The sequence below is a fragment of the Symsagittifera roscoffensis genome, chromosome 4 (assembly GCF_963678635.1).
Source record: "Symsagittifera roscoffensis chromosome 4, txSymRosc1.1, whole genome shotgun sequence".
NCBI lineage: Eukaryota > Metazoa > Xenacoelomorpha > Acoela > Convolutidae > Symsagittifera > Symsagittifera roscoffensis.
Window position 1 is genome coordinate 72,308,911 of NC_087065.1, and position 13,823 is coordinate 72,322,733.

Sequence of the window (13,823 nt, forward strand, 5' to 3'; positions counted from 1 at the left end):
AGAAAAAACTACACTAATTTGGAAAAAAATTTTCTAAACTGTAATTTTCTAAAGACTATGGTCGGAACATTCGGTGCTACTTGCACAGTAACTGGCTATCCTTGTTTTTTTTCATTATTCTATTAAAGAAATATTGTTGAAAATTTTGTTTCTGATTTAACAAATCTCACCGAATAGATATCAAGTTTTTCCTAAGAATAGCTTCTCATTTATTGAATTTATTGAATGACCAATTTTGAAATCAAAAACAGTTCGATTTGTTTGACCCAGTTATAAGATTGCTTTCTGTTGTCGTAAACTTAATCTATTCGTTTCTTGTCAGGTACCAAATTTCATAGTAGACTCGACGCCATGTTCCGAATTCCGGTCCAAAGCTCAGAGCCTCTGCTTCTCGGAGATATCTGTTCATCATCGAGACTGATCCAAAAAATTTGAGTTTTTCCAGTAAATGCTCTTTGTATCGACTTATTCGCTCTGGTATGTCATAAGGATAAATGAACCCAACTGCAATCATTCCTGGCTCTTTTCCGCCGGAAAACCAGTCAATTATTCGATGAATTTGATCTTCTTTGATATAATTGAGAGAGTTCATTATTAAAATGTTGGCTCGTTTGCAATTTTCTTCCAAAAAATTGATATCCATATCGGGCAAGTTGTTGAGATCCAAAGTTTTTATTTCGTCGTATATTCCAGCTTTCTTTCCAAATTCGAGTGCCGGTACGCTAATGTCGATGCCCAGCGTTTTGACTGGAAATTGTCTGGGCTTAATAATTTGATAACAGGTTTCTTCTGAGGCCCAAGTTTTCGCGTAATCCTGAAAAAACTTCGAAACTAATGAAATTCAGCCAAATTTTACCTAGATTAATAATTTAAACCATACATTTTCAAATAATAACTGTAATCCGCTACGGATCTAGGATTCTTTTGGACAGGATTTTAAAAAAGTGTCAGTCCGATGAAGCTGCAAGTCGTGAAATAGCAACAAGGGGGGGGGGGGGGTTGCTTTTGGCATAGGTGGGGTCGATACCCGGAAGGGGGCCATAAATCCCCTCCTAATGGTCTGAAACAATTAGAAGCGCTGACCTCTTGGTAGTAAGCATTGGTGTATGCCAGGGTATCGTTTCCATAGCAACAGAGAACATCCAGGAACTTGAGGGGTTTCTCGAGATCTATGGCCCACTTTTGAAACAAGGGCAGCAGGCATCTCTCAGTGTACTTGGCTACTATCTCACACCGCTCCACAATCTGCCCTTTGTCCATAAGCTAAAAAAATTAAGTTGTATGTCTTGATTTATTAGTAGACAGACTGTAAGACAAATTTACAGAGCACGAGACTCTTCTTTTTTAAATTGTTTTTCTAAATCTTGAACAAAGTAAACAATTTTGTTGCTAAATCAGTTTAGAGAGCAAATCGTTCAGTTGGCTCAAAGGATCTTTGCTCCAGCGATCAGAGTTGTTAAGATCATTAGAGAAATTGGACCCCTCAGCTATTGGACCCGCTAACTACTCAAAGCGATTCGAACCCCGACTACCTACCTTTGGTACTATTTTAAGACTTCCATTTTTGGCTGGCTGACCTTAGATATTTCTAAATTTTATCTTCGGCGCCAATATATACTAACTTTGAGTGGGGAGCGCGTGCCAAAAAAAACACGACTTTTTTTGTCAAAACTGTCTAAAAGTGCCTTAAAAGGCTTTTTTTGGGCTAAATTTCGAAAATTCGCCCGCAGCGCAAACTATTTGGACAAAACAGGGTTAGAGGTTGAACTTGGTAGAGCTCGTCGGAAAATAAATTTGGTCGACCTAATAAAAAGTAGTCGGCAAAATTTTCTGCAATTTTTTGAAAATCCCCCTCGAAAAAATCCTAGATCCGCCCCTAGTTAGCATTGTTCACATCACTAGGAATATTTTTCACACCAACCGAAATCCTTGTTTTAATTAGACTTCACGTCTCGTCTAAAAAATCCGATATAATAGGACCGACCCATCGCTCAGTCTCCTCAAGCAGGATTTAATGTTCAAAACTTATATTGTATTTAATATTCACTTCATACACAACTGCAAAGTTGTATTTTGGAACTTTCCATTTTTTTTCACTAACTGCAAAATACGTTTTAAGATGCTCGATAAAAACCCTGTTAATTAAGTGATAAAGCCACTGGCTTCAGATATATATTTGTAGAATTGATATATTACTCATTTTGTACGGTTAGTCCATATAATGTTTAAATATAAGTCTTGATTTAGGTCGAGTATTTGATTATAATTAGAGATAAACCCCATTAAATAAGAATCCGTAAGCACTATTAAGAAAATTGATCACAGATGAATTATGTACTTTTAAATTTGAGCTCAAGAACACAATACCTCTCGAATGTTGTTAAAAACTTTGCTAAAAATTGTTAATTCAAAAGTCGAAACTTGTGTGGAAAAAATACCACCCGAGCACAAATATTTTGTCACTTTCTTTGAAAGTCGGAACACTGGGAGAGATAGAGAAAGAAAGAGATAGGAAGCGCGCGTGCAAAAACCAGTGTGGTAACAAACAAGAAACCACGTAATGAAAGAAAACTTTCTGGCCAAAAATGTACTGTACCGAAATATAATAAACACTACTCGATTAAGCTTCTGATACTGAATAATCAGAATCATAATACAGTTTAAAAATAAATCCATGTTTACGTTTGCGATTAGCAAACCTTATCAAACCTGAATATAGACTTTTTTGGGTTAACAACTAACTTAATAGAATCACTTGCAACATGTGGCAAAGATTTATTGCACCTACCTATAAAGACAGCGTTCAATCGTTCGAATCCAGTCAGGACCTGTTTTTTGTATATTTTCGTATATGTTTGAATATTTTAGTTTTTCGTGTCTGCTAATTTTTGTCGGCTTAAATTCCGCAGAACATTTTTGTTTCTTTTTAGCATTTTGAAAGCTCATTGTAAAGTTTCTAATGGTGCAGATAGTTTTGTTACAGAAACTTTTTGTCTTTTTTACAATTGTCGTTATGAAACGGTTTTTTTGAAGATTTTTTTCGAATTTTTGATTTGTTTTGCTGGTATTCATAGTCTTTCATTTTTGTTTCACAAGTGATACGAAGCTCCGCTTGGCCTCTGTATATAATAATATTTAAAAATATGATTATATTGATACCACATATTTTTTTTAAATTTGTTTGCCCAATCATCTCCTGGTCTGTTGTCAGAAAATAGCAAACAATTTTAGGAGCGCTAAAGTTTTGAATCATGCATGATGATTGGGCTAATTCGAAGTTTTAACCGAACTTGTAACTGAATTTGTCACACAGACAAAGAACTCGCTATCACATCACAAAGTTTTGAGGAAATCAATTTTCCCACGGAGACAACATTTCGCTGGAAAAACTGAGGAGGGTGGTGTTTGGGTAGTGTTTAAATTGTGTTTCCCTTGATACGAGCCACAACTATGACATTAAGCCAACAAAAAATAGGCCGAAATAATTTGGGCAGAGGAATTTTTTTAGCGAAACAAAAAAAAACACGAAGTCATGGTAAGGAAAATCGCAAAATGTAGAGTAAGTCAAACACTTAAAGCAACATTAACAAAAAATGCGCGCAACAAAAAAAACGAATCCAAACAGTGACAACTAAGCCGACAATAGATGAGCAGACAAATAATCGGCCAACAATTTTTTGAAACAGAATATTTCCCGTTTAAAAAAACAGGCCCTGGTCAGATTCAAACTGAGGACCTTCACCACCCCAGGCATATTCGTTTCCTCCAGGCTAAGCTGGACAGGAACGCATGGAAGTTGGAATTAATTATGAACCACGATACAAGTGATTGTGTTAAACAAGATGTAATCCCAAAAAACTCTTTGTTCTAGTTCGATAACGCTTGCTAATCGCAAGCGTAGTCAACAGCATACTTTTGCACTATCTTTTGATTTCCAGCTGTACTTAAAGGACTTAATTTAAAGCAAAACAAATTCCTGCCGAATTTAGTACTGCGGATACTTTTTCGTAAAAACGTTCGTAATTTTTTTCCTTAAAACATAGTTTTTTGGTTGTTTTCACTATTTGTCCAATAAAAATTAGGTTTGATTTTAGCCAAACGTTCACCTTATTTCGAAATCAGGCATTTAATTACGCAAAAAATGGACCAGAAATTTTAAAATATTTTCATTTGCTGTACTTTTTAGTTACAAGAATTGCCCATTGCTGCAAAGAATTAAATTTTTTTTTCGTCCACATCAACAAGGTATATTCCCTTAAAACTCAAAAATTACTTATTACAACTTTGTCATCTATATATGTCTCTCTCGGAGAAAAAATTCTTTCCAAAAACGCTATCGACCACCTTGATAATCAAAATGTACTAATTGAATCTTTGACGTCTATATACATTTATCTTGCAGAAAAAAGGGGTACGCCATAGCAACTCGCAAAAAATTTAGATCACCGAACGAAACACACAACTCGATTACACATCTTTAGTTTTTGTTCGATTTTTTTTTATAACTGCAATCCACGAAACATGTTGGGCTGATATGCTTCGATTTCGCTCGGTCTAATTTTCAATCTTTTGTTGGCGGAAAAAGAAAATTTGACAAAACTGAACTGTTTAACTGGTTGAATTATATCGGAGTAACATCGACCACAATCGAAAAGATTTTTCTCGCCCTGATCGACTAGACAAGTACACATTTATTCGTGTCGGCCGAAAACTTATCCAAGTTTTATCGAATACGGTTTTTATCAATGGAGAATATCAGATCATACCGATTGAGATCAAGGCAGTTTAGATATGCTAAAAATGAGTCGAGCCATTTGGAACATAACTCGGAATGTAACGAGTTTCCCGTTTTTGCTATAGGAGTGAAAACAATAATGAGAAATTCAGCTCTGATTTTCATCTTTTTTTTTATGCAATTGCTCTTTGTTAACGTAAAAGCAAAAAACTCGTTTTTGTAGGACTCTTGCTTCAACTGAACCGCCTGAATTTCAGCATATCTAAACTGTCTTGATCCCATTTGGTATGATCTGACATTTTGCTCCAATAATGATTTCCCAGATATTTTCGATGGTGGCCGGACTAACCTCTCTGTAGTATCTGGTGCAGTCTATATGGTTGTATTCTGAAGTCCAGTCTTGTTTGCCGACACACTCAACATTACTGGATTTACTGCTGCTCATTTTCAGGCTGCCGAATAATGAACTAAATAATTTTTGACCAAAAACCTAATGCTAACGTTGTTGATAACGTCAATACTCTTGGGTTAAATAAATGCTGGATGAAATTAGTGGATCTATTTGTTTGGCGCTTGTTGTACTAACTTATTAAACTCTGCGACCTTGTAATATGTATGCAAAGTTTTTTCAGAGTTTTTTCATTTAACGAAAAAAAATAACAGATGACTGCTCGTATCAGGGCACTGATATTGCCCTTCAATATATCTCGAATAATTTTAGCAAGTTTTGACTGAATTTTCCTTGAAATCAATTTCCAGTTCTTTAAGAGAGAATATTGGATAAAGGAGAAGACTTGATGTAATTTCGAATTATTAGAAAACAAAACATAAGACTTAAGAAGCTTAAAACATTTGAAAATTAGTCCGGTTTCAGAAGGTTTTTGCAAATAATTATTTTTTCCTGTCTGGAAATATTAATTGCTTTTTTAATTTCTGTTCCAATTTGTTTTCGAAAGTCTTCACATTCGCGGTTATTTTAGACTATTCTCGGTCACTCAGCTAAGGGATTTTTTACTACCAGCAGTATTTTGTTAATCTTTCGTTGAGTTTTCGCTTCGTGTTTTTGTTCTGACAATTGAAAGTGGGGAAGAAGTTTACCTTTGGTTGTTTTTTTTTGAACTTTTTTTCCACGCAAACTCAGGTACCACATAAAACCATCCGAATTAATTAAGTGGTTTATCATTTACAAACCGTTTCATTTGTGACTCGAAACGCCATTAAAAATTCCTAAAATTTTTTTGTCAAGAAAAATCAGACTGAAAAATTTGATTTTTAGTCTAACTTCGAGCAAATAAAGCAAATCAGCAGGTATACAATAGTCTAATTCTTATTATTCATATTATTTTTGTTTAATGTTTCGAGGAAACGTGTTGTCGAATAGACCTTTTATATGTTACTATCAAATATGCCTAGGCTACAGGCCTTTGTTCAGATCATTTCATTACACCACAAATAAAAAACAGTTTTTTAATATACTTTTATATTATCAAACATGCTTCGGTTTCAGGCCTTCGTTCAGATCCTTTCATTGCGCACGAATTAAAAACTGTGTTTTGTTCCGACCATTGAAATTGGGGAGAAATTTTGTATTTGGGTGTGTTTTCATCACTCAAAATTTTCATTTCGAGCGAATAAAGCGACCCAGCAAACTGATTTTAATTGCTTAAAAGACTATATTAGCTTAACTTAAAAGCTTAAATTTTAGTTTTAATTGGGGCGTTAATTTACTTTGAGTAGTTTAGCGCCTTTTTGGATTCAAATTTTTCAAAAGTCCAAAAAATGCAAAACACTTGAAAAAATTTTCGACGATTTCTTAAAATTGTTTTTTCGTTTTGCTAGTAAATTTTCTACACAAAATGTTTTTCATTTTTTTTGTTTTAGTATGGCCTTTGAATATAAATAATCCCCAGTTTTTTGTTATTCCCCACTTTTATCACACCACGACTATCAAAACAACGGCAAAAATTTGTGAAAACTTTTGTTTTTTTTAAGACTATGGTCGGAAAATTCTGTGCTAGTTGCACAGTAACCGGCTATCTTTGTTTCTAATAGTTTTTATATTATCAAACATGCTTAGACTCCAGGCCTCCGTACAGATCTTCTCATTAGACCACGAATAAAAACAGTTTTTTATTAGTTTTTATATTATCAAATTTGCTTCGGCTCCAGGCTTTCGTTCCGATCCTTTCATTAAACCACGAAAAAAAACTATTGTTTGAAAACATTTTTTAAAGATAGTGATCAGAACTTTCCGTGCTACTTGCACCACAACCGGTAATCTTGTTTCATATTTGTATTTTGTCTCTTCATTTCTTAGTTTCAAGTAGGGTGGCACTAGATTTTCTTATGAATAGAAAATATTCGCTGCAGTGATGCCTAAGAATGAGAAATTAACCAGTTTTTTTGTCTGAAATAGTTCTTGATTTCTTTTCAGAGATGAGCACAGAGATGAGTTCGTTGTTTGAGATGAGCACAGAGATGAGTTCGTTGTTTTTGCTAACATTTCAAGTCCAAAGGCAAAATAAATGTCGAACTCACTAACTTCAACCTATCTGTCACTTTCGTTCTTTTCCGCCGCAACTATTCAACTTAATTTAATTTTTTTCAGACCATTTCGTGCGCACTATTCGTATTGATCACTATACAAAAAAAATCATTTTATGCTTTTTCGAATAAGAGAAGAGTAACAAACGATTCCTCAAAGAGACACATGCGAGACTTCAGCTGTGTTTTTTTTTCAAATTCATTTAGGTAATTAGTTACAACAAGTTAACATCCCCCAAAAGCCGTTTGGAGGGGAGGATGTTAACTTGGTTAAAATCGAATTTCCAGCCAATCAGAATTGAGAACTTTACACGCAGCACTTAGCAAATTAATTTTAATTTAAACGCTAAAGTGGAGGATCTTAACTTGGTATTGTTATGGAGAGTGAGCGGGAAAAGGATTTTGACTTGATCCAATTGTTTATTTGCTGGATTCTAGGTAGCTAGAACGATGGAAGGCCAACAATCCGTAACTAAGATTACCATTCCGACAAGCCAAGAAATAATTTTGTTATGCAACATAATAACAGTTTGCCACTGTTGGTATGCAATTTTTACGTAATTCTGATGTCAACAGAAAACAACAGAATGTAAAATTAACATCTAAAAAAATACTAAGCGGTAAAAATGGCGAAAATACCTGAGCAGAAAACTTCTAAGCCGAAAAAAAGCAACAAAAAAGATCGAAGAAAAAAATCACCTTTATTAGTCGAAAAAAAGTTAATAATTCCCACTCACCCTCAAAGCACACACAAAACTTTATTTGCTCGTCAAATGAAACAGTATGAAGTCACTAAGCCGATATAATATAAACCGAAACCTATTAGGCAGAAAAAGTTTAAAAAGCCCTTAGAAATCAAAAAATATATATATGACTAATGAAGTTATTAAGTTCCCCTCACCCTCAAAACACACACACGTTTAAAAAAAAATTTCGCTCGTCGCAACACGCAATATGAGGCCATTTAGCCAATTTTTATGTAGGCCGAAACATATCAAGCGGAGCAACAAAAAAATCAATTAGCGCAGAATGTTCCGATCAGTCTAAAAAAGTTACAAAACTATTATTAATTTTCAAAATAGTGTGTTTTTTCTGCGTGAAAAAAAACTACTTAACTACTTATTTAACAGTCATATTAAAATAGGCAGATTAGACAACAAGTAGAGAAATAACTCGAAAAAAAACAATATTTTTGAATTTTTGATTCCCGAAATGGCGCTTAAAAAACTCCAACTAAGTTTTATGAGCTTCGATTAAGAAATAAGCTATTGTTAGACTGCTCGCTTGCTTTTTTCGCTCGAAATTAGACTAAATCTAAAATTTTTAAAACCGTTTTCTCGACACGGTACAATTTTTGAATCACGACTGAAAGGGCTTTAATAGAGTGCTAACATATAGCAATCAACCTATTCCGACGATTTTTTGAGGTACCAGATTTTGCGTGGAAAAACTTTTTGCGATTGAAAGGGCTTTAATAGAGTGCTAACATATAGCACTCGACCTATTCCGACAATTTTTTGAGGTACCTGATTTTGTGTGGAAAGGTACCTGATTTTGCGTTGAGTGCTAACATATAGCACTCAACCTATTCCGACAATTTTATGAGGTACCAGATTTTGCGTGGAAAAACTTTTTGCGATAGAAAGGGCTTTAATAGAGTGCTAACATATAGAACTCGACCTATTCCGACAATTTTTTGAGGTACCTGATTTTGTGTGGAAAGGTACCTGATTTTGCGTTGAGTGCTAACATATAGCACTCAACCTATTCCGACAATTTTATGAGGTACCTGATTTTGCGTGGAAAAAAACAAAACACACCCGAATACAAAGTTCCTCCCCATTTTCAATAATCGGACTAAAAAAGCCGGAAAAAAGATGAAAGACGTTGTGGCAACTAACCCGACAAAAGATAAGCAGACAATTTTTTTAAACGGAATTTCGTTTGAAAAAAAAGCAAATCCTTTGTGTCCCAGTCGAAGTGTGCAGGGACACTAAGAAAATTGAATTCATTATGAACCAAGGTACCACCAGAGATTAGTTCAGATGAGTCCTGTCAACAAAGTTATTTACGGAAAAAGTCTAGTACCCGATTGCAATACCTTTGCTTATCGCAAAGATAATTTTATAATTTGCTTTCAAATTACAAAATTCACTAAACAAATTGGGAGTTCAGAATATTCCGGGTTTCGTTATGATATGCACAGTCGCCTAGTTATTGGTAAGAAATAAAATTATATAGTTCAAAATACTTGAACGACTGGTTTAAATGACTGACGTAAAATATATTACATGACTATACGGCAGAAGTACCGGTATAATCCATGTATCGGACATATTTAATCGTATCTGTTGGATTCTACTGCTACTGATATACCTATAATTGAACTCAATATGAACAGAATAAACCGCAGCTTCATAATTGCATTATCTGTAACATCCAATTACAGATACAATTTTGGACGATTTCAATGGTGTTTCAATTATTAAATTTCCTGTACAATTTGAGGGTAAGATTAAACTTCAGCTTAATCAGCTCGTTTAGCTATAAATATATAAACTCACAGATAAATCGAATGATGTTTGATCTATCTAACAAGTTGAATGTTAAGAAAGAGCCATCCGACATCCCCCCCTTCCCGCCTGGTAATGGAATGAAACGTGAATAAAACCTGTTTTTTTTTTTCAAGTGCTCGATGTCTTTGAAGTATCGACTTAAGGGTGGACAAAGCGGACCACCCTTTTGACTCCCTGACCACTTGTTAGTACAATAATTTTCAGCGCGCTTAAATGAGAAGTTTTTTTTATTTCAAAGCCGTCTAAAAAAAGGCCCTAAAAGTTCACTTTTAGCCTGTTCATTTTAAAATTTGCCCGCCTCAAAGAATATTTGGAAAAAATAAGTTTGAATGAGCTCGCAAAAGTAATTTGGTGTACCTGAAAAGGTCGACCGACTTTTTGTTTTCAAAATTTGCCGCCTCATTTCGATAAAAACCAAGACCGCGCCTGTATGTGGTACAGAATCTCTGTCATTTGTCAAACCTCGTTTAAGTTATAATTTAATCGATGTTTTTTCTTTTTTTAAGCGCACAAGCGTCCCTTTTGGTGTTGTCCATTATTTAGTGCAATTTGGCCTTTCTTAAAACTTAAGCTGCACAGGCGACAATTTTTTGAACAAATTTATTTCTTATTTGTTTTTTTTTACAATTTTTAAAAAAAATTTAAATTGCGGCATTGCCTGCTGAGTTTGCAGTGTTCAGAAAAAGACGAACAAATTCGTCTTTTTCGATAACTCTTGGGGGGCAAACTCGATTTCAAGTTGCAACTCGATTTCAAATTGTTCTCGCAAAGGAAAAGAATTGCTAGAAACTTAAATTAATCAACATGTACAAAAAGCCAAAACAATACAGAAATGAAAAATTAAGCTAGAGAGAGAGAAATAAAAAAGCTCACGATTTACAATAAAATAAGATATAAGCGGAAGATTTTTTGACTGAGTCTACTGAAGCTTCGGTCACTGTACTATCATTAAAATGGAACCATTTTTCAGTTTCTTGTACACTCTGAGAGATTTGATTTGGCACCGCTTTCTGAGATATATTTACAAATGAAGTGTAGTGTCCTGAAGATAAATTGCTACCATGGTGCAAAATGAGTGATTTTAAATTGTACAAAGCCGTTTTCTTCATCTTTTTACAGGGAGACATTTCAACGTTATCATTTTCCACAAGGTACTGAGATAGATCTAACCCCTTCAGGGGAAACTGAATGAAACTGTTCAATTTCGACCTAGTAGTTTTGTCATGTCTGAACCGTTTAATATGAAGACACAGAATCTCGGGTTCTTTGAGGATCATAAACTGCTTTGCTGAAGGTTGTTTTAATTTGCATCCTTCGCAGAAAAACCACTCGTTCTCGGTCAAACTTTCTAATGTGAAAAATTTTGAGAGACAGTCCTGTATAGAACATACTTCCATACAACTTTGATCTTTGGGTTTACTCCAAAACTCTTGGGGAATGTCAACCGACAGATCATAAAAATAATCCACTTTTTCATATTCAGATCCACATTGAATGCAAACGACTAAACTTTGCAATTTTCCTCCAAAACACTTGCTGATTACGTCTGTTAATTGAGGCTGGTAAACAGGAAACTCTGATTCGAGTTGGCTCAAAAGAATTCGCAAGAACTCATGAGCGTCTTGTTGCCGGAAACCCCAAAAAGAATCGTGCAATTTCGCGAACGCATTTCGAAACGAGTCGGGACTATGTGAGTGACTCAATTTCTCAGAATTCATAGCTCGAAATAACGATGATAGACTCTCGGCAATTACCGGTACTTGTGTTGCATGTCTACTCGACCTCGTACTACGGCCAGAGCTGGTTCGGCTCTCGTTTGAGCATGTCGGATCGACGGCTACTTGGGCTATGTATTGAGCGAATATAGAAAGATTAGCAAGACATTGCAAAACTGCGTTCATGTAACAAGTGTTACCCAGATTCCGTAGTCCACAAGTTCTAGTTAGAAAAACTTCAACTGGATTATCATTAGCGTCCAAGTTCTGCTTAGTGTTTTTGGCTTTTTCCTCGCTGATGTCAGAACCTGATTCAATAATGACAACTTGTATACGGTTAACATGATTGACAACGATTGCCTTCTGCAATTCTACTATCTTTTGCTCGTAAAGCGTAAGATCTTTATCGCAATCGTAACAAAAAACAGAAGCGTCCGCAGGAGATATCGACACACTGTGATTTGTTTCTTTGAAGTGGTTTAGGGCATGATTTTTGATGTACCGAGAGCAACCGACGTGAAAACAAGCAGTGCAAATCCAAACATTTGTTTGATCACCACACGATTTGCATTCAATTGCTTGTAACGCTGTCATAGCAACGATATTAGCAAGAGCCTGGCAGACATCTGAAGCATGACTACACATACTGAAATATTACAGGCCATCAAAAAACAAAAATAATAACACTTTAACTGCAAGATAAATATGTTTTCAAATATGAGAGCATGTCAATTTTCGGTGAAAATAAGAACAAGTATGTCACAGTAATACGTTTTAATAACGAGTTCGACGTTTTCGAATACAATTCAATGTATAATCAAGGCTGGTGTTCACAGTATTATTGACCTTGCTTTTTGTTTTTGTTTCGACCACCCTTGAAAATTGAAAAGAAACAAAAGTTCCGATTTTTAACTTTTTACACTAGCCAATTTTAACTTAAACTACCATTTTGTTCGTAATTCACAAATCCCAAATTCAAGAAAATGTTAAATGTTTCCATTGCCTCATTCAATACCTTTAATATTTACTAGTGTGTACCGCACTTCTGGTGCTTCGAATTTTGAACAACTCAAAAAACTATTCTTTGAGTGAACTCTGACAGCACCCAATTCAAGTTTTCTATACAAATTTTAAGGAACCATAAAATTTTGTTAAGTTTTATAAATGTTCTTCGAAAAATTTGAAATGAACTCAGAAACGTCACATCTGGAAAACTGAAAGCAATTGAGCAGTCACATTTGGACGCAAGATTTGCAACTCCTGATAGTAACTTCAAATGTTGTAACATTTTTCATTTGATTTTTTAATTCGAATTTTGAAAAACCATAACAAATTGTGACAAATTTTTCATATCTAAGGGTACTACTATGATAGAGTGGTCCCTCGAAAAAGCAACTATGATAACAGGTCCCGCATGCATATTGCATGTGTTAATTTTGAAAACTAATTTGTGTATAAATTATTCATTTCAAAAATCTTGCAAAAAATATGTTCAGCCAAAAAGTTTTCAGATTGAAAATTGTAATCACTATTGTTTATATATTGAAATTTGCTCGCTTTACTTTATTTTACGGTTTAACGGCTCTTTTCCAGTTCCCCCCCCCCCCCCCTTTATAAAGTTCACATCTGAAAAACTTATTTAACCTTGTAAAAATGCAATGCAATTTGGCGTGGTGAACAAATCGACAACTGTGAACAAATTTGTTCTTCATACATTACAGCGTAACATCACGCATTTATCCGTAATAACACGTAAAACAATCATAAAACTCGGTATTTTGAAAAGGGGGGGCTGGAAAAGAGCCGGTTTAACAACCATACGATTGGGTTGACTAATTTGACATCAAAACCCACTATTGGCGGTTTTTTTTTAGATTTTCAACTTTAAAATGGTTAGGGGGAGGTTTTATAAGATAACAAAACATAAAATTTATAAAAACGTACTGCGACATCTTTCTGAAGGGCTCAATCATAATTATTAAACGATTTGAGAGCGCTAGGTGTCTTATTCTCAAGGGACCTGGTTATTTTCCAGGGACCACTCTATTATAGTAGTACCTATCTCAGTTTATAATGAACTAAGAAACGTCACATCTGGGAAACTGCAAGCAATTGAGCAGTCGCATTTGGATGAACGATTTGCAACTCCTGAGAAAACCCATACAGTACCCAACTACAACGTTGGGAAATTCAGATTTAGAGAAACTTCACCTTAAGTTTTCTGTAAGAGGTATTTCTTTTTTGAAAACCAGA

The 13,823-nt window shown here is 34.8% G+C and overlaps 2 protein-coding genes across 2 annotated transcripts; both read right to left on the minus strand.

Annotated features, from left to right (window-relative positions):
• Nucleotides 1-173: 173 nt before the first annotated feature.
• LOC134844531 (uncharacterized) lies at nt 174-9,546 on the minus strand. The gene is made up of 4 exons (XM_063861256.1): nt 9,531-9,546; nt 5,085-5,202; nt 1,084-1,263; nt 174-814 (listed from the first exon to the last, which is right to left on the minus strand). The coding sequence occupies exons 2-4, from the start codon at nt 5,178-5,180 to the stop codon at nt 305-307; spliced, it is 786 nt and encodes a 261-aa protein (XP_063717326.1). The 5' UTR covers nt 5,181-5,202; nt 9,531-9,546; the 3' UTR covers nt 174-304.
• Nucleotides 9,547-10,643: 1,097 nt separating this feature from the next.
• LOC134844530 (ubiquitin carboxyl-terminal hydrolase 3-like) lies at nt 10,644-12,461 on the minus strand. Its single transcript, XM_063861255.1, has one exon. The coding sequence runs from the start codon at nt 12,213-12,215 to the stop codon at nt 10,725-10,727; it is 1,491 nt and encodes a 496-aa protein (XP_063717325.1). The 5' UTR covers nt 12,216-12,461; the 3' UTR covers nt 10,644-10,724.
• Between the last annotated feature and the right edge of the window lie 1,362 nt (nt 12,462-13,823).

Bases quoted from the DNA above. Each gene is read 5' to 3' on its own strand.
- LOC134844531 (XM_063861256.1), bottom strand. From the start codon at position 5,180: ATGAGCAGCAGTAAATCCAGTAATGTTGAGTGTGTCGGCAAACAAGAC. The intron at 1,264-5,084 runs GTTAGTCCGGCC...TAATTTTTTTAG, and splicing joins GCACCAGATACTACAGAGAG to CTTATGGACAAAGGGCAGAT. The intron at 815-1,083 runs GTCAGCGCTTCT...AAGTTTTTTCAG, and splicing joins CCAATGCTTACTACCAAGAG to GATTACGCGAAAACTTGGGC.
- LOC134844530 (XM_063861255.1), bottom strand. From the start codon at position 12,215: ATGTGTAGTCATGCTTCAGATGTCTGCCAGGCTCTTGCTAATATCGTT.